The following is a 23,386-nucleotide window of genomic DNA, read 5'->3' as shown; positions in this document are numbered from 1 at the left end:
TTATATTCGTCTGTTACTTGTAAGAATTTAATTATTGGTTGCCATGTATCTAAAAATTTCTCTAACATATTACATTTCAGTAGATTTGATAACTTATCATAAACAGCAAACTCTATTAATTGAGACAGCCAGTCTTCCACAGAAGGTGTTGAGGACGTCTTCCATTTTTTGGTGAAATGGATCCTTGCCACCACTATCATGTTTAGAAGTAGAATTTCAGCGTTCTTTTCTATCTTAAATTCTTTTATGTTTAGTAAAAAAATGTCTAGCTCCAGTTTGAATTCTATACCCAGAATTTCTTTTATGGTATCATACATATCAGTCCAGAATCTTTTGCTGATTTTACATTGCCACCATAAATTAATAAATGTTCCTGTCTGAATTTGGCATTTCCAGCATCTGTCTGAGTTACTTTTATATATTTTCGCTAGTTTACTCAGATATAGATACCACCTGTGAAAAATTTTAGTTAGAGAATTTCAGTTTTTTTAACCACTCATTCCCAAGTTTCTAAATCAATTCCTTTGTTCAAGTCCTGAGACCATCTAATCCAGGGGTAGGGAACCTGCGGCTCGCCAGATGTTCAGGAACTACAATTCCCATCAGCCTCTGTCAGCATGGCCAATTGGCCATGCTGGCAGGGGCTGATGGGAATTGTAGTTCCTGAACATCTGGAGAGCCGCAGGTTCCCTACCCCTGATCTAATCATTCATTTCTTAATCTGTTCATCTATTAATTCGTTTTGTAGAATATTTTTATATAATTTACTAATAGTTCCTCGTTTGGCCTCTTTCAAAGTTTTCGTCAAGAAGGAATCTTCTAACTTGAACCCTTTAATTTTATCAATCTTAAATTTTTCCGTCGGTGATATAAGAACCACTGACATTCTTTGCCATTTATTATTTCATGTCTTTCTTTCATTTTAATTTTGCCCTCTCTTTTTATTACTAGATTTTTATACCTTAACCAAGTATTGTTTTCTTCTAACTTCATTTTGATGGATTCTTGTGGAGAAATCCACCCTGGTGTCGAATTAATATTTTTCTTTTTATAGTCCTCCCATATTTTAAAGACAGATTTTCTTATTGCATGATCCAAAAAAACTCCAAATTCCTTCCCTTGTGCATACCAGAGGTCAAAGTGCCACCGAAAAAATAAATCCCAATGTTCTAAATTAAGTAATTCTCTGTCTTCTAGAATCATCCACTCCCTAAACTAAATCAACCCCGCAGTTTTATGATAAAGTTCTAGATCTGGTAGACCTAGTCCCCCTCTTTTAACATCTTCTTTGTTTTAGTTGTTCTCTGACTTAGCAGCTGAACTTTTCTAAGACTTTATTGCTGTCAATGGGGGTTGCAGGCTGGGGGGGCACATTTCTGAAGGCAAAGCCTCAAAGCTTTCAGGGTCTCATCAGGAGACTGCCCTGATGATACCCCCCAGGTTTGGTGCAGTTTGGTTCAGTGGGGTCAAAGTTATGGACCCTCAAAACTGTAGCCCCCATCTATTTGCTCCCATTGGAAACAATGGGGGATGGGGCACCCTCTTTGGGAATCCATAACTTTGGACTCCTTGAACCAAACCTCACCAAACTTGGGGAATAGCATAAGGACAGTCTCCCAATGATATGCTGAAATATTGGTGCTGCTATGTCTAAAAATGCACCCCCTGCAGGCACCAATGTCCTGGTGCAAAAAAAAATTGGTCGTGGGTGGGAGTGGTTACCATGGGGGGCATCCAACCTGTGTGTTTTGCCCAGGGCTACAGTTTCGCCTACTAGGGCTGCCTCACAAGCACGCATTTCTGTTGCAAAGTGAGAATTTGAGGTCTTGAAGAGCATTGTGCTTCCCCCTTTTGACTGGGTCCAGCTGACACTCACTGACCTGGTTAAGAGCACAAGGATTAAACTGAATCCAGCTGTACTGCTAAAGAAGCAAGTTAATGCAGCTGCAAAAAAGCCTTTCAGTTTTACTTAGCTCAGAAGATGCCCTCCTAGATTGATTTGGTCTTGTGGTTCCCACCATGGTTATCTCAAGGCAGAAGTATTGGTAATGTACTCTACATGGAACTGTGTTTAAAGACAACTCGGAAACTCATGTTGGTATGGAACACCACAGTCCAGTTACTGTCTGGCATAAAGTGGAGTGTACATGTCATACCCAGATAAGTGACTGGTTACTGATCAGATACAAGATTCAATTCAAGGTTCAAAAGCCATATGTGTCAAACTCGCGACCCTCCAGATGTTATGGACTACAGTTCCCATCATCCCCCGCCACCATCATGCTGGCAGGGGATGATGGGAACTGTAGTCCATAACATCTGGAGGGCCACGGGTTTGACACCTATGTTCTAAGCCCTTCATGACTTTGGACCCTCACACCTGCAGGACCATCTTCCTTGCTATGCCCCATTACAACGGTTTCATTCATCTGATCAAAATTTTCCAAAGACCCCAACCTGCAAAGAAGTAAAATCAGCATTGCCCATTCAGGCACATTCTCTATGGAAGCTCCCCCCTTGTGGAATGGCCTGCTGCAGGCTGTCAAGAGGTCCCAACGCTTCTATTGTTTTGTAGAATGTATTTTATTTTATTCAAGACCTGCTGTTTAGAATGGTAGTACAATAAAACAGCTCTGGATATTGCTTCTCTAAGGGATAGTACTGTAGTCTAGTAGTGCAATGTTTATTTTACCTCCAGGTTTACCACAATGCTTTTGATCTTTATAATCATCTGCTACATTATGGTATTTCATACCTTTGATATTTATTTGTTTGGACTGTGTTCCTATTCTGTAACCATAGTCCTTTTGCAAGGTACGCTAAAACAGCCTATTTTGCTTAAAACATGATTAGATTAGGGTAGGCATATAGAGAAAGTTAAGCAGGTCCTAGAAGAGCCAAAGAGATACTGAAGCCAGTAGTATATATCGTAGTATGCATACTCTAGCCTAAGAAGCCTTCTTCCAAAGTAAGTGACTCTTCTGTGGGAGGAAGGGCTACTTAAGACAAGACAGAAAATTCTTCAAAACATTTTATTTCTTCAGAATTACTCAAAAGATTGAAAATTTTCAATATAAAAAACCAACACAAACTCATCGAATCAATGCCCAGCTAACATGAACGTGATCCATGGACAGGCAAAGTAGTGAGCTTGGGGAAGCCAGCAGAAGACTTATCTTGATTCTCCTCTGGCCTTGCCTCCATCCTGAACAGCACAAACAATAAAGTCAACAGCAGGGATTGTGCAGGGAGACGGTTATCTGGACACAAAGGAAAGAATGGCCAATGCCTCTTCCCTACCTAGCTGCAGCTCTTGAGTTTGCCCCCTTGCCATTCAGTTCTGACACAGAACACCACACGGGACTATGTTGTTCCTGTTCAGATACCCATCTTCAGGGATGGAGAACTGAGGACAGGATAAAACACAAATGACAGGGACAGAAGGGTGTCTGCAAACATTGTAAGGCAACACGTGAAAAGCAAAGGGACAATGCCAAGAAGGCGCAGGGACGGCGGAGTGAGCAAGGCAAATCTGGAAGGGAGGGGGTCAGAGGTTATAAGGAACCTACCTCCTTTAATTTCAGCCTGGGAACCCAACCTGCAAGGATGAGACTACACCCGTGGTGGCGAACCTTTGGCACTCCAGATGTTATGGACTACAATTCCCATCAGGCCCTGCCAGCATGGCCAATTGGCAGGGGCTGATGGGAATTGTAGTCCATAACATCTGGAGTGCCAAAGGTTCGCCACCACTGGACTACACAGACACCAGCAGTGCAAGAATGGGGGCAACTTACCAACGGTTTGTCTACAAATATGGAACAGTTCTGAGAGAGAATGCATCATGTACCTGCATTAAGTCTTATAACCCACAGCACAGCAGAATGAGAAAATGCCCAATTCTTATTTTTCACATGCTCTTGCACCATTTTTAAGCGATTAGCCCACCTATGTTGATTTTTTTTTTGAATCCAGAATTCAATCATTCTGCATCTCCTCTCCAAATCTTATCCCAAAAAAGTATTGAGCATATAGGAAATCTGACAACTGCCAGTCTGGTCCAATTAAGATCCCACTGTCTGAGGGGATCAGCTGCAGCCGCAAGGCCCAAGTTGTGTGGGTGTAATTGCATTTCGGGGCTCTGCTCCATCAATCTTCCTCTTCCTCAATTCGCAGGCATTTTCTCTTGCCAGCAGGACGTGGCCCATCCTCATCACTGGAGTCTGCATGGTCAAAGAGAAATAAAAATTTGTCTCAGGGCAAAGGGTGCACGGAGCAGGCGGCACCAACATTGAAACTGGGAATGTGTGCTGTTGCCAGTTCCAAAGGTTGCAGTAACTACAAGAGATTAGAAAGTTAACTAAACAGAAACAAATAGGAAGCGTTCAGATCTAGGGGAAACCAAAATTGGATGGGCAAACCAAAACTGCAGTCTGTCTATCCCTGCCTCCTCCTCCACTCATTCATTCATTCATTCATTCATTCATTCATTCATTCATTCATTCATTCATTCATTCATTCATTCATGTACCGCCCTCCCGCTAGGGGCTCAGGGCAGTTCACATCAATAAATTCATTAAAACATGATTGCACAGGCAAAGATATATCCCCTTAGCTAGACTTAGGTACTACTGTCTGGGGATCTGTTGTACTATCACCACAGGTATGGGCTGTTAATAGTCTTGGTTTTGTCTTGTGCCTTTGTAACTGACAAATCTCACAGGTCTGCCTGAAATAGGCATAGATATCGCTGGCTCAATTTCCCAAGCAACCAGGAGGGGCAACTGATATCTCTTGACTGTTATGGACTATGCTACAAAGCATTCTGAAGCAGTTCCACTGAGAGACGTTGAGGCAAACTCAGTTGCCAACCCATTACTGACAGTTTTTGCCCATTATTGACTTGGAAACCGCATTTATGGCACAACCCATGAAGGACCGATTGAGGACTTGAGAGGTAAAGCACCTGACAGTGACTGCATATCATTTACAGTCTAACGGACTACATGAAACATTTGCTTCGAGCAGAGGCAAAGGTCTTTCATTAGGTCAGACTGGTGTTGGGTCACCAAATACTTCATAAAGAGATGGCACGGAGGAGAACTCTAATCCAGTGTCTGAACGGGGAGCCTCCTTTTCTGTATCTGAATCAAAGATGTGCTGCTCATGAAATAAGGACAACAGAACCTAGGAGTGAGAGTGGCTCCGAACCAACGATGGACAGTGCATATGTGAAGGTAGAACCAGAAGGTGTCACTCCAAAACGGGCCATAAAGTAGGTATGGGTAGGTCGGTCAGCTATGGCCCTGGCTGGAAGGGCATTGGCCAAGGCATACCATAAAAATGTTGTCGGGAGTGGCTGGAATGGACCCAGCTGAGATGTAAAATCTTTCCCAGCTTTCTTCCTGGCTGCCACACAGAGTCTTCTGGATCCTCGAAGAACAGAAAAAGAGTTTGCAAAACTAGCAGTGGATCATTCTGTAACACTATTGGTTCCAGTAGTCTGGTTGAAAAACAGGAAGAGGCTTTAAAGAATGTTTTGGATGAGTCAGAGCAGAAGTCTTGTTTAGGTGCTTAGACTTTGTTTTCGTCTTCTTGGGAGTGGGTTCCAAGTCAGTCCTGTTAGACTAGGAAGGCCTTAGACAAGTTGATCTAGAAAGAAGCCATTTAGGTTGAAATCAGTGGCCCGGAAACCTGGACAAACCTGGAAGGGGATGTAAAATCTTGCTGTCCCATGATGAAACACATTGGCAGAGGCTTCAGGGCATTGAGACCTCTAACACCAGAAAGAGTCTGAACTTTAAGTTAACTGCAAATAAACCATTGGCTAGTACAGGCTGGAGCAAACAGAACAAGGAAAATGAAGTTGCCACTGGAGAAATGGAATGGGGGGGGGGGTACTTATCAAGAAACTGGCTTACCCACTAGCCTCTCATTGGTGTTTTAAACACTGGTTTTAGGCTTGAGGCCTACTAAAAATCTCTCTGAGAACTCAAGGTCATGCTGACTGCAATTGAGAGTAAGATAAGAAAGAAGGGAGACAGCACAGGTTTCAAGACCCGGAACCCCATCTTCTGATGGCCCCAGAGTATGAGGCTACGACAGGTGCGTCTCCGAGTAGCACCTTGAGAGCCTCCACTGCCAGTGCAGGGACAGTATAGAATTTCTTGGCCTCTGAAGCTAAGGAGTTATTCCCACTCAGGAAAGCCCTTTCACCTTTAACATGTTGGTGAACACCTCAGGCCAGGAACACCCTTTAAGGTGGTGTAGGGGTTAAGATGGTGAATTCTAATCTGGAGAACCAGGTTTGATTCCCCACTCCTCCACGTGTCTGGTGTACTGGATGTGTTTCCCCACTCCTACACATGAAGTTTTCTGGGTGACCTCGGGCTAGTCACAGCTCTGTCAGAACTCTCTCCATCCCACTTACCTCACAAAGTTTTTGTCAGAGGGAGAAAAAGGGAAAGGAGTTTGTAAGCTGCCTTGAGTCTCCTTACAGGAGAGAAAGGCGGGGTATGAATCCAAACTCTTCATTATGGTTGGGGTGGGTGGGTGCGCCTCAGATGTTGGAACCTTCTCCCGCACCCCCATAGGTTTCCAATTCTGGAGGGCTCACTGCTGGGAAATATTCTGCACCAAAAGGGCCCAGAGGCAGAGAGCTTAACACAGTTGGCATCCACAATGGCTGCATGCCCAGGGAGCTTTTCCCAAAAGGCTCCTGGAAGGCTGCTGCTGTACTTTTCCAATTCAGGTTGGCCCTTCATATAATCACTCCCTGAATTAGACACTTCTGGATGGGAGGATTTATCCTTAATGGCTAATAAAGTATAGTACTTTGTTTCTTTTTTAACTGAACAATATATTTTTAGAACACTATATGCAACTTTTTTTCATACTACTTTTTTTCTTTAACTATATTATTTTTGCCCAAGTCCTGGGCGTTTGTCCTGGGAAGCGGGAAGTCTTCCAACTTACAAGGTCTCTGAAAGGGGTCCGTCCGAGGGAGTGGCAGACACTTGTGTGATTCCCAGGTGTCCTCTCCCTGTCAAATCCGAGGAGTCCCTTAAGCCAGTTTCCTTTCGTTTGTCAGGGTCGGAGAAGACTTCTTGGAAGACTTGTCCTCATCCATTTCAGAGAGTAAGGAATTCTACTGACCTGTGAATGGAGCACTATGGCCACTGTAAGCCATATGAATACAGAGCTTAATCCTTCTGGCTATAGAACTATTGAATGCCTTATATCCCAGGCATTTGGCTCAAAGGAGACAAATAAGGCATCAGATTTCCTAAATGTCTCTACAGACTTGATAAATCTCTTTAAAATCCTGTTGAATCCAAGGTGTGCCACTCCTTTTCCCTAGGATGCACAGGGTTAGGACAGAAAGAGGGCAAAACTAGAAGTTTGAAAGTGTTCATGTTGAAACAGTCTAGTAACTCCACCAGACCATTCACCCTCGTCCCTGTCTCACCCCTTGTAGGAGCAAGATCTCAGGGACTGTGAATCCTCTAAGTTCCAGCCTCTGTGAGCCTTTTTTGCTGGTTTCATGGCTGGGCCTTCTTTTATTAAACTTTCTTCTTTCCTTTTCAAGAGAAATGAAAGTTTATTATGCCAAGAGAGGTTGTTGAAGTTGAAGTTGAGAAACGAAAGTTAGTTCATCATCCTCCCCCCTTCAGTTTCGCTTTCTGCCTTTATGGCTCCCTCACTGGAGCCTTGATTTGAAGGCTCCCTCTAGTGGTAAATCTACATGTTGCAAAGTGCGGGGCTTTCCTCTCCACAGCGTGATTGGCCACCATCTTTTGCTGCCATTTTTGCATCCTGTTGTTCGCCTGTATGGGTGGAAAGGGACACTCCCTGCCACCATTGTCCCAGGGGAAGCAGCAGCAGCATATCTGGGGAGGGGTGGTCTCTAGCCCCAGGTGCCACTTCTGGAGGGCACTTTTTGTGGCTGCACCCCACACTCCCAACTGCGCCCTGGTTGGGAACTCCCCGTTTGGGAACGCAGTTGGAGTGATCTCCATGAGGAGATGGGAACAGTAAGGGCTCGTTTGAGCCTGTTTACACTCCAAGTCTGCAGCTTAGAGCTAGATTCAAACATGGCCTCAGCCAAACTCAGACTGAAATTGGCGGCTCGCGATCCTTCTAGCTTTAAACTGTTGGCTGCGCCTCCCAAACGCCACCTGACCAGAGGTTGAGCTTGAAGAGGAGGAGCCAACAGTATAAAGCTGGAGGCTCCAGAGCAGCCGGCTTCAGTCCAAGCATGACTGGGGCCAGGCTCGAACAGGCCCCTGCTGCTCCCCACTCCATGTGGAGGTTAGGCATGGGCCAGCCCGCACCCGACCTCCACGTGGAAGGGAGGGGTCCAAGCCGGCTTGGCCCATTCACAATCTCCACATGGTGATTGCGAATGGGGGCAAGTCCTGCTTGTCAGCCTTAAATTGTGCCCCATCCCACGAGGGGGGATGCGCAGCTGGGGGGGGGGGGCAAGACACCCCGGCTTGCCTCAGGCACCATTTTAGGCAGTATGGGAACATACCCTCCAAAAACATCACTGGTGCCTGAGGAAGGGACCATGGAGTCAAGCTGCAGGCCTTATTTAGGCCTGAAAGAAAGGCAGGAAATGTAGCCACATATTTCAATTGCACCCGAACCCAACAGCCTGTTGTTGGGAGGATTTTCCCTTATTTTTCTTCCTCTTTGTCAAGCTTTGCAAAGGCCCACTGAACATCTTGCCTTTATCGTCCCCCATGACTCAGGTCTTTCCTTTTTCTTTCTTCACTTCCAGGAGCCATCTCAAATGTCCTGAATAGCAGGGTTGTACAGATCGTAGAGGCTCAACCCCCCCCTTTGTCCATGAGCCCTTGCAAAAATTTGCATAGCCCTGCCTGAACAAAGGAGGCATGACTTAACCAGCCTGGATGGCTGTAGCCCCACTGAAAAAGAACATGGCAGCCACACCAGTGATCCACACAATTTACCTGGATGGCGAAGCTGTTTCAAAACAAATATACAAGGAAGACTCTAAAGGGACAGTTACAGGGGCATGTGGGACCTTTGCTAAATGGGACTTACTTTTGAGTATACAAGGATCTTGCCTATGAATTTTTATGGAGAAATACAGAGCCATGTTACATATTTAGATCATTTTTAACCCACCCTCCCCCCCAAGGAGCGCAAGGTGTTACACTTGGTTCCTTCCCTTTCATTTTATCCTCACTATAATCTGTGAGAGTGACTGGCCAAAAGTCAGTCAGGATTGAACTAGATGTAACAGTGTCAGCCATGGGAATGCCACCCCATTTTATAGCCTAAAATGAGCAACTTTAAAAAGTCACAAGAACCGAATCCCAGTTGTCCTAGCAGCACGAGAGGTTCAGGTACTTGAAAAGGCACGTCGGCAAATTTTGGTACTTGAAAAGGTGTTGGGCCGAACAAGAGTGCCTTGACTTGCAGGCCTATTTGAGTCCTTTGTTAGGCTTTACAATGGGGGTGGTATCCCTGTGGTGGGTATGGAGATGTTATCATTCGCAGTTTGGGCCTCAGCAAGTTTCAGACCAAGTGGAGATTTGAACCAGAGCTCCTCCCAGTCCTAGCCTAACACTCTACTCCAGGGGTTCTCAACCTTTTTGAGCCTGCGAACCTATTTGGAATTCTGACATGGTATGGTGGCCACGGCAACAAAATGGCTGCCCCAAAAGGCACAGCCAGCTACAAAATGATTGCCACAGCTTAATTTCAGTGACACAGTGCAAATCTTTATACTGTGGTGGCAGCTGCTGACAAATCAACATGTTTCAAAAATTCTGCAGTCAATTAAATCTCCAGTAGTCAATCAGAAGCTTTACCAAAAGCCCCACCTGGCTTCGCCCTTACCTAAAAAAAACTTGTGGGCACCAGAAAAGGTATTGGATGGTCCCTTGGCACCCAGAAGCACCTCAGTGGGGACCCCTCCTCTAATCACTACAAGACAGTAGCTCATATGTTGCATAGTCTCCTGCTTTAATTCTGCTCTCAGATGACCACAGAAAAGCAATACCACAGCAATACAGTAACCTCCTAGCACAGGAGGAATTCTGAATGTCCTAGACTCATTTTTCTTAAAGCTATGATAGCTATGACACATTTTTCCCCTGTTTTGTAACTGGAGACACTTGATTCTTACATCAGAAACAACTTATTTTCAAGGGTGAACAAAAAAGAATTCCTCACATTCAGTGGAATGCCTGTGATTCTTGACATGTCTCCTGATTGAAAGGAAGCAAGTGCAGTGCTGCCAATCAGGCATGGATAGCACAGCCTTCATTTAAAGTGCTGCATGATGCAGAGATGTGGTAAAATTCCCTTTCTCCATAGGAGGCTGACTGGAAGGAAGCAAGGCCAGACAGTAACTCATGCGGGGGAATGCCAGGGGGCTTACACTATGGGACATGTACACACACAAACCCTAGATCAGTGGTGGCGAACCTATGGCACGGGTGCCAGAGATGGCACTCAGAGCCCTCTCTGTGGGCACGAGCACACAGAGTTCGTCATGTGGGGGGAGCGGAAAATCTGGGAGTAAGCTCGGTTGCTGGCAATGGGGCTTGCTTCTAAAACCTCCTAGGGTCATGATTCACCCATTCAAAGCGTTGCACGGTTGCCTCAAAGCAAAGCCACCGACTACCACCAAGCTTACTCACAAGTAATGTGTGCCTTGGAGCCAACCGTTTTTCTAAATTAAAACCGTAGTATTCAGGTTAAATTGCCATGTTGGCACTTAGCGATAAATAAATGGGTTTTGGGTTGCAGTTTGGGCACTCGGCCTCAAAAAGGTTCACCACCACTGCCCTAGATGTTTAATTTAATTCACACAGCGCATGAGCTGTTCTTTCAAGGCACACAGCTTCCCTCCTCCCCTGCCACACTGTACTTGCAGGACTGCAGAAATTACAGATACCTTGGTTGTCGCTCTCATGCTCATCATTGCTGATCAGGCGGGTCCTCTTGGGTCCCAGTGGGATCTGGATGGACTCCTCCCTGGATAGAAGAGCAGCCAGATATGAGCTCTGGGATATTTCTACTATTTGTGAACACCAAATATAAAGAAGGGTGTGAGCTGTCCTGGCACAGTGGAATGGGACCTGGGCCAACTGTGTTCAAATCCCTGCTCTGACCCAGAAGATCGTTGAGTGACATTGGGCCCATCAGAACTTCTTAGACTATGCTTAATTTTACAAATCTCTATCATCCCCCGGAGGGAAGGCAGCATGGTACAGCCCGATCTTGTCAGCTCTCAGAAGCTAAGCAGGGTCAGCACTTGAAAGGCAGACCACTAAGGAAGGCTCTGCACAGGAAGGCAATGGCAAAGCATGATGTAGTCAAGAGCAGGTGGATTCTAATCTGGAGAACTGGGTTTGATTCCCCACTCCTCCACCTGAGTGGCAGAGGCTTATACGGTGAACCAGATGTGTTTCCGCACTCCAACACATTCCTGCTGGGTGACCTTAGGCTAGTCACAGTTCTTCGGAACTCTCTCAGCCACACCTACCTCACAAAGTGTTTGTTGTGGGGAGAGGAAGGGAAAGGAGCTTGTAAACCACCTTGAGTCACCTTACAGGAGAGAAAAGTGGGGTATAAATCCAAACTCCTCCTCTTCTTCAAATGGCACTGCCAGAAGCCAGCTGTGACTCCACAGCAATTGGCTCAAACATCATGCCCCTCCTTAGCTACCTTGTTTCTAAACTGAAAAGCCTCAGGCTCCTTAATATTGCTCTCACAACAACCCTGTGAGGTTAACAGACCACTAATGGCTCAGAATCACCCAGTGAACTTCATGGCAGATTAGGGATTTCAACTCAGTTCATTCTAATCCCGTGCAGCATGTCCACCACCATTTCACACTGTCATAACGTCTCCAATGGTGGGGTGACATGATATGATTCCACAAGCCGTAACAGAAAAGCCAGAGCAGCCTGTCAGTGGGATTCCAGCACTGCTGACTAGTTGCTAACTGAATGCCGCTTGTGCCTGGCAGCACGCTGTAACAGAGAAGCAGAGGTCCTCCACTGCTCGTGTTTTGCTGCTGCTCAGCATACGGCATCTTTCAACTGATAGAGGCAAGAACAGTCACAGCCAATCTTATACTCCCATCTCTGATTCAGCTGTGCAGTCCTGAGCTTGAAGAGTAGAACTGCTAAGTTCTGTGAAAGGAAGATTCCAACAGGGATGAAAGCAAAATTCTAAAGGAGAGAGCATGCGTGTGTATGTGTGCGCACATGTTCTATTTTAGGAAAAGCAAAAACAAATTCAAACATTTGCTGTAGCTTCTCTCTGAGGAACACTATCCTCAGTGTCCTGTCGAAGACTTTCATGGCCAGATTCAACTGATTCTGGTGAGTTTTCCGGGCTGTGTGGCTGTGGTCTGGTGGATCTTGTTCCTATCGTTTTGCCTGCATCTGTGGCTGGCATCTTCAGAGGTATATCACAGATATACCACACAGCCTGGCCACACAGCCCGGAAAACCCACCACAACTATCCTCAGTATTGCACAGTCCCTCCTCTGGCCTCAACACCACAATCCCTTTATGCATGCAATTCTTAATTCTCACATTTCTGAAATCACGCTCCTTGGTTCCTCTGTCTCAAGAACATCTTCCTCTGAAACAAAAAGGAGAATGCAATCATTGCATGATGGTTTGCTCAGAACCACAGTGTGGTGGAGGAAAGCTGTTTCCAAGATGCATTCACCTAGTCCGCCATTCCACACCCATTCAAATACAGGGCATACTATAACAGGTGCCAAAACGCTCCAAAACAGCAAGTCTCCCAAGCACATTTTTCTTATGTTTGTAGGGAGAACATTAACATACATCAGTCACCAGGCATAGCAACCCCGCTCTGATTAGCCAGCAAAAGGCTAATATGCGTAGGGGTAAACCAGAAAGAGTTTTTGGAATAAACCCTAGAGGGTCTAGAAAGTAAGGTGCTATTGGATGAAGCTGAATGGTGGGCGGGAAAAAGAAAATCATGGCTCAGCCAAGGAACTAGAAAATCTACAGAAAAGGGCTACTAGAACTGAAGGATATTTGGAGGCGGCAAAGGACTGAAAGAAAAAAGACGAATGAATAAAAATTATAAGAAGGTGAGGAAAACTGTAGAACACTGGAAGGCAGGGACGAGGCTGGGTAAGTAGAATGCCTTTGAGTAGCATGGGTGGAAAGTAGGGCGTCAACAGGGCAGCAGCCAGAGAAAATAAGCCAGTACAGCAAAGAAATCAGGACAACAATGAATTGACAGGAGCAGCCAAAATGTTATCTGCAGGCCTCCAGTAATCATTAACCTTTATGTAATTTCACTAGAGGAATTAACTGAAAAGTGTAAGATTTCCAGAAATGTTGAAGCAATGAAAAAATACATAATAGGAGTTGTTTTCAGCGCCCCCCAAAACTCCCACCGGAAAAACTAGGGGGGGGGGGGATCTTCAAACACTTTCATGCTCTACATTTGAAGGGAGTAAAACATCAACTTAAAAGCATTTCACCAATTTTTTAAAAATGCATATTTCATAGGAGGCTTTTTTTAGTGCTCTCAAAAAAATTTATTGGAAAAGCTGGAAAAATCCTTGTGGAAAATGAACAGGTTTTTTTTTCAAATTCTTCTATACCCCCTCTCCCCCCACCAGCCTTCACATCAGCAAACAGGGCTTCTTATTACGGTTCCCCAACCCCTTTGTATATGCCTCACCAGCTGGATGTTCTTTAGCCTCATCCACCATTCCCTGCAGGCCAATGGAAGTAGCCAGTTGTCGCAGTCGTTCCGGGCTGAGTTTGGCTGGGATGCGCCAGAAAGATTCCTATAGGAAGTAAAATTGTGTTTTTAAAGTGCTGTTAGCTCCTGGCCACAAGTGGGCATCATCTGCTTCTAGTACCTTCTTGCCAGATTTATATGCAACACTCCCCTTGCAGTTGTGTGGGTGTGAATTCCCAACGTGATCCCCCAAATGATCACTGAGGAAGCTAGTTTGGTTAGCTCAGTGGAGTTTCATAATTTGTGAGTTTTCCAGATAGTTCATGGACTACAACCCTTATCAGTCTCCCCCTGCTAGCATGGCCAATTGTAGTCCATGAACATCTGGAGAGCCACAGATTGCAGACCCCTGGCCAAGCCCAAAGAATACAGTTCATCCCCAGAAATTTTACCCTGCTACTTACCTGGACCAACTGGTAAATTATAAACTTAGATGGGTTATGACCAGAGCAAGATGTAACTCCTTTCCCTCAGCTTTACTCCAAGTTCATTTTTCTAATATCGCTCATCTTGAGCGACGCTGCCTGTTCTCTCCATATACCAGACTCGCTTGCGCATGTTTTGCTTCACTGCCCAAAACATAATAATCATAGATCTGACCTGGTTGCATTATTTCCTACAGGATTTGTATCTCTTCCAGACAAAATAAAAATGATTAAGTTACTGAATAATCCCGAGGTAGAAATATCCAAAGCTGTAGCCACATTCTTAATATGTGTTTTGCATGCCTTGTAATAATGTTCTTTTAACTGTAACTATTTAGTTTTAACTGTTTTGGGGTTTTTTTTCTAATGCCTATTAAAGGTTTCTGAAATCTGAATACAGTTCAATCCTTCAATAAATGAAGACAGAAAACACTACAGCACATGGCTATTGAATGCAAAGCTTCAAAACAAAACCCAAAGTACAAATTTGAATGTAACTCAAATTCTAATAGACAAACCTTGCTTCACTAGCAGTGAAGAGTCCTCTAAACCAAACAAAATATCTCATAGTGGAGTGACAGTGAGGATTCCTTATCATCATTTTAAAAGCCCTTCAGGTGAATGGAGGGGAGCAACCCCAAAGAAGAAAATCATCAGCAGTGTGATATGGCAGCCAAGAAAGCCAATGCAATTCTGGGATGCATCAATAAGAGTATAGTGCCTAGATCAGTGATGGCGAACCTTTTTGAGACCGAGTGCCCAAATTGCAACCCAAAACCCACTTATTTATCGCAAAGTGCCAACCCGACAATTTAACCTGAACACTGAGGTTTTAGTTTAGAAAAAAACGGTTGGCTCCCTCTTCCTCCGCCCCACCCACTTGAGCAGGGGCCAGTCTGCTCTAACCTCCAGCAAGTCCCGCGCGCCTCTCTCTAACATCTGTGCTGTGTGCCTTTCTAGCATCTCTGCCTCCTCTGAACCCCCTCCCCTCGGGCAGCAGCTACCCAGAGCACAGGCACCAGGCCTGCCAGCCGAGTCCTCCCTGCTCACCGCGGTGCATGCATGTTGTGCTCAGTGGCCAAGGCCAGCCTAGATGTGTATGTGGGTGTGGGTGTGATTTTCCGCCCCCCACATGACGAGGCCTTCTCTGTGTGTGTCTGCAAGCCCACAGAGTAGAGGGCTCTGAGTGTCAGCTCTCTGGCACCTCGTGCAGCTATAGGTCTCTGCCCATCACTGGCCTAGATCGAGGGAAGTAATTGTACCACTCTACTCTGCATTGGTTCAGACCTCACCTTACAGTGCTATGTTCAGTTCTGGGCACTGCAATTTAACAAGGATATTGACAAGCTGGAATGTGTCCATGGGAGGGCAACCAAAATGGTAAAAGGTCTAGAATCCATGCCCTGTGAAGAGAGACTTAGGGAGCTGGGGATGTTTAGAAACGAAGGTTAAGGAGGGACACAATAGCTATGTTTAAATATTTGAAGGTATATCATGTTGAAGAGGGAGCAAGCTTGTTTTCTGCTGCCTCAGAGACTAGGACATGGAGTAATGGATTCAAATTGCAGGAAAAGAGATTCTACCTAAACATTAGGAAGAACTTTCTGATTGTCAGGGCTGTTTGAGAGTGTAATTCACTGCCTCAGAGAGTGGTGGAGTCTCCTTCTTTGAAGGTTTTTTAACTGAGGCTGGTTGAACATATGTGGGGAGTGCTTTGATTGTGTGGCAGGGGGTTGGACTTGATGGCCCTTGTGGTGTCTTCCAACTCTATGATTCTATCTTGAACCAAAGACACATCTGCCCTGTTACTGCAGCATTGAATTCTACCCAATGATTTCAGCCTGAGCATATATACTCTGCACATGGGCCAATGCTGAACACTTCAGTGTCTCTAACAGCCTAACTGCATACTCAGATGTGCACTGCACTGCAAGTCTGCTCTCAGAATTCAATTCCCAGTGCATGGGGGCTGATTTGGACAATGACTGCAGGGTGCAGGCAAATGGGGCTTCCTCCCAGGGCCATGGTCTTGACCTGAAATACCACTACCCCCACTCTCCCAGTCTCTTCTATTCCCTACTTTCTGCATGCCATAGTCCTCCTCCAAGTCGGCTCTCTCTCACATGGGAATCTAGTTCCAAGCAAGGAGCTCACAGCACCACATCTCCAGAAAGCACAACACGAAGTTAGGCCCTGAGAATACACATTGCAAGGAAGGAAATCACAAGGGGTTAAACCTGAGATTCTTGGGTCAGACTGTACCGCAACATCTAGGGACCATGTGCTTCTTAGCTCTGCTGCTGCTAAAACTTTGGATGCATTCTGAGCTTTGCCAGATGCCTAGAAACTGGAAACGACAACAAGCAAGCTAATTGGGAAATAAATAAACTAACATCTGAGTGAAAGCAAGCTGAACAGTGCTCTTCAGAAGGAACTCCAGCATGCATTCAGCAAGGGGAAACAGAGATGAGCATCAGTGCAGCTCTTAGACAATGGGGAACAATGCTGCTTTTTAAAAAGCCCTTCAGGGTATGGAGGGGAGCAACCCCAAAGCAGAAAATCATCACAGCGCACTATCCCAATACATCCTATTCCACACACTGATCCTCTTTCCTTTTCTCTCCAGAAAACAAGAAGTTACCTGCTCATTGGCTGGGGGTCGTATCCCCACGTTCCGTAGCAGCTTCTGGAAGCCTTTGTGCTCCATCGCATCCTCGTTCTCTTCAGAAAGTGGCACCAAAGGAACATGTTGGGCGCAGCCTAGGGAAATAAGGAACCAATCCAGCTAAGTTCTTGCCATTACACTAAAAAAGATACAATTGCCTACAGTGTCGTAGTCAAATTCAGTTCTTGTTTTCAGAGGAAAACCAAGACACGGCATTTAGCTCTCCTAACTGTTTAAAAAATACAATCATTAAGCTACAATTTCTTACCCTTCTAACAACGAGGCACAGAGCTAGAAAACAGAAATATTGGGCCTAGCTGCCCCCGCCCACGTATTTACAGAAATACCAGGCCTAGTTCACCCCTGTATTTACCATCCTCTTCTCTGTCATCAGCTGTTCGGTTGAGACAGTTCTGGAGCCATAGCAGAGGACCAGATATGCCTGTGGACATAAAAAGAGGAGGTGGGTGGGAGAGAAACCCATTCCCTCAATTACAATGTACAAAGAAGGGAGTTAGGAAATGGTGACACTATATTGAGGCCCACAGAAGGCCCAGCCTGAGCTCAAGTCCCTTTATGTGATATAGTCTATTAATACAACTCCAGAAATACAGATATTTGTTTTCTTTCATGACTCATGAGATTGTATGTATGAGATGGGAGTACTGAGTGGGAAGAAAAGTTTTTACAAGTTTGCAAGAAGTCTATGAAATCATGCTTGGGGCTTGGACAAAAGTTTGGTCTACACATAACAGAATTCAATAGAATGAACGACACTACTTCAGAATACAGATGAGAGGGATCGCCTTTTTGATGCTCCCTGACATTATAAACCTCGAAATAGAAGACAGCAAAGGGCTGAGCTAGAACCTCTCCCTTGAGGAGCTAGTTCTCTGTTTGCAAGAAATATTTTAAATGAGAGTACAATCCGAAGTCGGCCCCATGCCTGCAAAGTCTGAAGTGGTCCAGTTCATTCTGCCACTTCATTCCACTGCATTTGCAAACTCCCTAAGTGAATCTCAACAACAGAAGCATCTGGGGTAGGCAAGTGGCTAAAGGGGAATCTCTTAGGCAGCGTCAATATTGCCAAGCAAAAAGAGGCCCACAAGATTACAATAAGACACAGATCTCATGCACGCTGTCTGATAAATCATTATCATTACAAGTTAGAGCTGAACAAATTTCAAACCATGTGCTTTTGAATTCAACCATTAGTACTTGTTCTAGATCAGGGGTAGGGAACCTGCAGCTCTCCAGATGTTCAGGAACTACAATTCCCATCAGCCCTTACCAGCATGGCCAATTGGCCATGCTGACAGAGGCTGATGGGAATTGTAGTTCCTGAACATCTGGAGAGCCGCAGGTTCCCTACCCCTGTTCTAGATATTTCATTAAGGATGGTGTGCACCATTCACAAAACAAAGAAACATGCTCTGTTGCTAGTCTGGTTTCACAGGGATGGGGCTAATTAGATGGGAAATCTGCCCAGAGTTTCCACAAACTTCATAGAGTCAGATGACTTCAAGTAAGGCTTCTCCTCTCAGTTTTAAAGGATAAGAAAGCTTCAGCTGGGTACAATGGTTCCCAAGAGACATTTTCAAGAATTGTCCCAAGACTGATTCTTAGTATCTAACTTTCAAGCTGGATAATCCTGGGGTTCCCTACCTAATACCACCCATTTTGTGAAACCGGAGTGAGCATGTTCCAGAATACATACAAAATTGATAGAAATGTTCCAAGAGTTCTGGCCGGGATCTTTTCTAACTGTAGCCTCTGCAGATGTCATTACAAGCATTGAAATCAACATATGGAGATGGGAACTGGGCAGGAGTACACTGAGCCCACCTATACATAGCTACCGACATGCAAAACTGTCAGGTCTCAAACCTTGAAGCAATAAATGGACTCTGTATTGTTGATCGGCAGAGTTTATTGATCAGCATCGAAGCACCCAGCTGGACAAAGGCAGTTCTGGGGAACCTGGCTTTTGCTACCTGTTTTATTACAATATTGATCTATCCTCCTTTTTTCCCAAAGAATGTGAGAAAGAGTTAGTTTGGAGCAGAGGCGCCCCAAGGTTGGCGATAGATAGAGATAAAGCCACCTGGCATTCTAACCCCACAGGACAGTGGAAACAACCCTGTTTCCCATGGGACTGAAGTGTCAGGGGAAAGCCTAGTTATCTACACGGCGTGTGAAGCCACAAAGAAATGATCAAGGAAAGAATGTCCCAGAATAGCAGCGATAACATATAGCAGGCTGGTTACAAATATCTTGTAGCATTTACATTGGGTTAGGAATGCATCACAATCACTAGTTACGCTCCCCCTGACAAAGACAAGAGTTGACAAGTGTGCAAAATGTATGCATGTGAACTGTGAGAATGCTTGTTCAAACGTCCCTGACCACAAGAACAAAGACATGTTCCTGAGCTGGGGAATGTGCACAGATGAGGAGATGCAGCCAGCATTCTTCAGATGGTTCCTCTTTCTACATGAATTAATTCCAACCTACATAATGTCATCTGCAGAAAGTTGATGAAAGTTGAGAGTCAGCGTGGCACAGTGGTTAAGAGCAGGTGCACTCTAATCTGGAGAACCTGGTTTGACTCCCCACTCTGCCGCTTGAGCTGTGGAGGCTTATCTAGTGAACTAGATTAGCTTGTGCACTCCAACACATGCCAGCTGGGTGACCTTGGGCTAGTCACAGTTCTGAGCTCTCTCAGCCCCAACCACATCACAGGGTGTTTGTTGTGAAGGAGGAAGGGAAAGGAGATTGTAAACCCCTTTGAGTCTCCTTACGGGAGAGAAAGGGGGGATATAAATCCAACTCTTCTTCTACCTGTGCAGGTTCTTAAAGACAGAGAACTTGGAAACTGCTATCCATGGCACTGTGTCAGGAGGACCCTGGGGACCACTGTCTCCGATTCTAGGGAGAATAATCTGCTGCTCCCTCACCTTCTTGCTGCAGACTTCGTATGAGATCCTGGGAGATGCTGTTGGAGGCAGCAACCCCTTTTTTGTTAGTCGACCCATCCAGGGGTCTGTTGCACATGTCAAGGTCCCCATCCTCCCAGACTGGCTGTGCCTCATCCTCACTGTCCAAATCATCCTCTTCCTCTTCGTCATCATTAACCTCATCTAGGTCAGGCACCCCAAAGTCCTTGGGGAACATGTTTTTGTTCTGAAAGCAATTAAGAAAGACAAGAGTACATTATAGAGCGGCCACAGACAGAAACCACAAATGTCCTTTCCAGTAAGGGAGAAAAGATTTCATTACGGTGTACTGATGGTACAGCTTTTGCTAAGGAAATGAAATGTCCCAGCATGAGAAGGGGAAACTTCCCAATGGGGCCTTTAGGCAGGTGACTTCTCAACTATTAGATGGATGCAAGGAAGTGTGGAAGAGAGTTGAAGTGCAGGAGGAAAGTTGAGGAAAGCACCATACTTGTGAAAAGGCGATGATCATTTGCTTTCCCCCGCACACAGCCAATCAGAAAGGCATTGAGCCTGCTCAAGACCTGACCAACTGCCAAAGTTCCAACGTGTATGTGTACGAACAGGCATGTGTGTCATGAGCATGTATGTATGCCATGCAGATTCATGCAGAGAGGACAGAGGACGGGCGCCATACCGCATCGCGGAAGCCAGGCTTGCGCTTCTTGTAGAGCTCCTTGCGGTCAGACACCAGCCCCAGGCTGAGGAGCTTCTCGATAATGCGCGCCCTGGAGCGCTTCGCTGTGATGTGCCTCATCACATTGCCTAGGATATCTGCCAAAGGGAAGAGAGACGGGGACAATCAAAGCAAGTGCGAGTTGGAATGAAGTATGGCACAACATGGCTAGGCAGCTTAGCTCAATCCCCACCAGGACAAACTACTTTCCCCCTTTTATGGACGTGACGCAGAGGTTGAAAACGGCAAACCACCTCTGAACATCTCTTGCCTTGAAAACATGTCAGCTGTGATCTGGCAACAAAAAAAAACTGGCACGTGGACATAAAGAGATGTGGATTATTCTCCTTAGAAAGGCCATCACCCAAATTCTCAATCATTTCATAGCAATGCTCCACAGCGTTCATTTCATGGTAACCAGAAACACAAATAGAAAGGTAGGGAGGAAAACAGCAAAAGTGGGGAAAAAGGGTTACCGTGTTTCCCCAAAAATAAGACAGGGTCTTATATTAATTTTTGCACCAAAAGATGCATTAGGGCTTATTTTCAGGGTAGGGCTTTCTTTTAGGGGAAATATGGTACCTTCACAATTCATTAAGGCGGGCTCTCGGCAGCCCCGTTGCTTCCCTGTCAGGTGTGTTGCAAGCTGCATCCTCATTGGCAGGGAGCACCCTGCTGGATCACACCATCCTGATCTGTAACTACTGGTAGGGCTTATTTTTGGAGAAGGCCTTATATTTTAAGCCTCCTCCAAAAATGCTGAAAAATCATGATAGGGCTTATTTTCGGGGTAGGTCTTATTTTCAGGGAAACATGGCATAATAGTCACCATTTGGAGAAGATTGCTGGATAGTGGAGACGACAGGAGAGAAACCTGTTCCCCAAACTACATTGGACAAAGAAGGGGGAGCAGGAGATGACAACATTCTGTTGAGACCAAGAAAAAGCCTAGCCTGAGCTCAAGTCCCTTTTTATGATATAGTCCCATGATGGCGAACCTATGGCACGCGTGCCACAGGTGGCACGCAGAGGCCTCTCGCCGGGCACGCGAGTGCCCGACTCTCCCTCTCCCCCTTCGCGCTGGCACGGGTGTCTTAGAGGCGCCAGAAAGGGCCTCTGAGAAAGGGTGCTCCTCTCCTGCGCAGTGTCTTATGGGCGGCTTACCACCACAGTGCCTTCTGGGGCGCTCCCCCAGGCGGCTTGCCTCAGGAACGCCTCCCTCTTCCGCCGCTGCTGTTTCCGGGCGGCTGTTTCAAGCAGGCTTCTCTCTGCCTGCCTGCTCTCCGTCGCGGGCTTCTCTCTGCCTGCCTGCTCTCCGTCGCAGGTAGCTTCTCTCTGGAGGCAAGTTCTCTTCGTGGTTCTTTTAGTGACTCCTGAGGGGGCTGCCATTTGGCCGCGCTGCATCCGGAGCTCTCCTTCCGTACTGTGCTCCTTTCCCCGGCTGCCGCGGCTTTTTTTCGTGCGGCTCTGGGCTTGCTCTTCCACCCAGGCTTCCACCCGGGCTCTTGGAGGGCTTTTTGCACGTCTTCTCCCCTTTGCAGGTGCCTTTGCTACATTCTGCAAGCGATCGGGTAAAGATCTGCCGCTCCAGGGAGAAGGAGGTAGCCATGGGGGCAGGGAGGAAAGCCTCGTGGTGGGAAGAAGCGGAAGCAGTGGGGGGTGTTACGAGAGGCAGAAGTCAAATTTAGTAGATATGAAAATAATTTGGCCACTAGTAAGAGTGTAGAGAAAACAGTCTTTTGAAAACTGACTTTTATTTGAGATTTTAATCCTTATGTGTGTTAATTGGACAACTAGCCCCAGCCACTTTGCTTTCTGTTGAAAATAGTAGGAAGTTCACAAGTGCTACTTGCTGCATGCTTTGTTCTCTTCTCTCCCCCTGCCCTTTTACAAAACTGTTCAGTCTTTGAAAAAGCATTTTTGTAAAGCTAAGTATGTACATTTGGATACCTTAAGCAGCAGTGTGGGAGGAGACTAATCAGTGTGTTTGTCTGCTCTTCCAATGTCTTCTGTGTATACATTGATCTGTTGAGTACAACTTTGCACAAGTAACCCATGTAAGAAACCTATCCCCGGATGTTTCCACAAAGTTAGCCAGTTTGCAGCAGTTAAAAGTGCGTAATATAGATATTTGTTGAAGCACTCATGGGCAGAAAAAGCTGGGCTCATTACAAATGCTTTGTGTGCTTGCTAGACAAAACCAGCTTTATTGTAAGTAGAAGGTACAAGTGAGAGAAAATAAGACAATAACAGGAAATAGGCTTTGCAGAGAAAGTACTTTTGAAACTTTCTGCTAGATAGCAGTTGTTGGGGTTTAATTAAGATTGCTGGAGGTGGGTGATTTTCCAAGGTCTGCAGTGGAAACTGCAAGTCTAGTTCATATCTACCTTGTTGAGCAAAAAAGTGCCCTCAACTCCACTTGAGACAAACAGACTTCCACACCTGTTGGTGTGGCTTTTCCAAAACATAAAACACCACAAATAAAGCATGTGTGTGAGAAAGGAACTAGTTTAGTGTTGCATTTGCCCTGTGTTTACGGTTGCCAGCCCCAGGTTGGAAAATACCTGGAGATTTGGAGAATGGAGCCTCAGGGGCAGGGTTTGGAGCAGGTGGGGACTTAAGTGGAGTATGCTGGCAAAGAGGCCACTTTCCAAAGCAGCCATTTTCTCCAAGTGAACTGATCTCTGTCACCTGGAGATCAGTTGTAATCCCAGGAGATCTCTAGCCACTTCCTGGAGGTTGGTAACTGCACATATTGTGCAACAGTAGCTGTTCTTAATTGCATCCCTTCCCCTGGAAAAATGTAGGGACACTTTTCTTTGGCTAGGTTGCCCTTTGCAG

At 45.7% G+C, this 23,386-nt stretch overlaps 1 protein-coding gene across 4 annotated transcripts in view; it reads right to left on the bottom strand.

The window, feature by feature from the left end:
* Positions 1 to 3,018: 3,018 nt before the first annotated feature.
* TIMELESS (timeless circadian regulator) overlaps positions 3,019 to 23,386 on the bottom strand; it is a 68,459-nt gene continuing 48,091 nt past the window's right edge. For 2 of the 4 annotated variants that reach the window (XM_048492248.1, XM_048492249.1), the window contains exons 24-31: positions 20,507 to 20,643; positions 19,831 to 20,056; positions 17,247 to 17,315; positions 16,850 to 16,968; positions 13,721 to 13,829; positions 12,586 to 12,634; positions 10,934 to 11,013; positions 3,019 to 4,223 (exon numbers count right to left, since the gene is read on the bottom strand). In XM_048492248.1, the coding sequence (XP_048348205.1) occupies positions 4,150 to 4,223; positions 10,934 to 11,013; positions 12,586 to 12,634; positions 13,721 to 13,829; positions 16,850 to 16,968; positions 17,247 to 17,315; positions 19,831 to 20,056; positions 20,507 to 20,643 (863 nt within the window). In that variant the 3' untranslated portion in view covers positions 3,019 to 4,149. The remainder of the gene's footprint in view (positions 4,224 to 10,933; positions 11,014 to 12,585; positions 12,635 to 13,720; positions 13,830 to 16,849; positions 16,969 to 17,246; positions 17,316 to 19,830; positions 20,057 to 20,506; positions 20,644 to 23,386) is intronic. The other 2 variants (XR_007244127.1, XR_007244128.1) reach the window with 2 other exon arrangements.

Source organism: Sphaerodactylus townsendi, linkage group LG03 (genome assembly GCF_021028975.2).
Source record: "Sphaerodactylus townsendi isolate TG3544 linkage group LG03, MPM_Stown_v2.3, whole genome shotgun sequence".
Classification (NCBI taxonomy): Eukaryota; Metazoa; Chordata; class Lepidosauria; order Squamata; family Sphaerodactylidae; genus Sphaerodactylus; species Sphaerodactylus townsendi.
The sequence above is the reverse complement of the archived record's forward strand: the minus strand, read 5'-3'. Positions and strand labels throughout refer to the sequence as shown.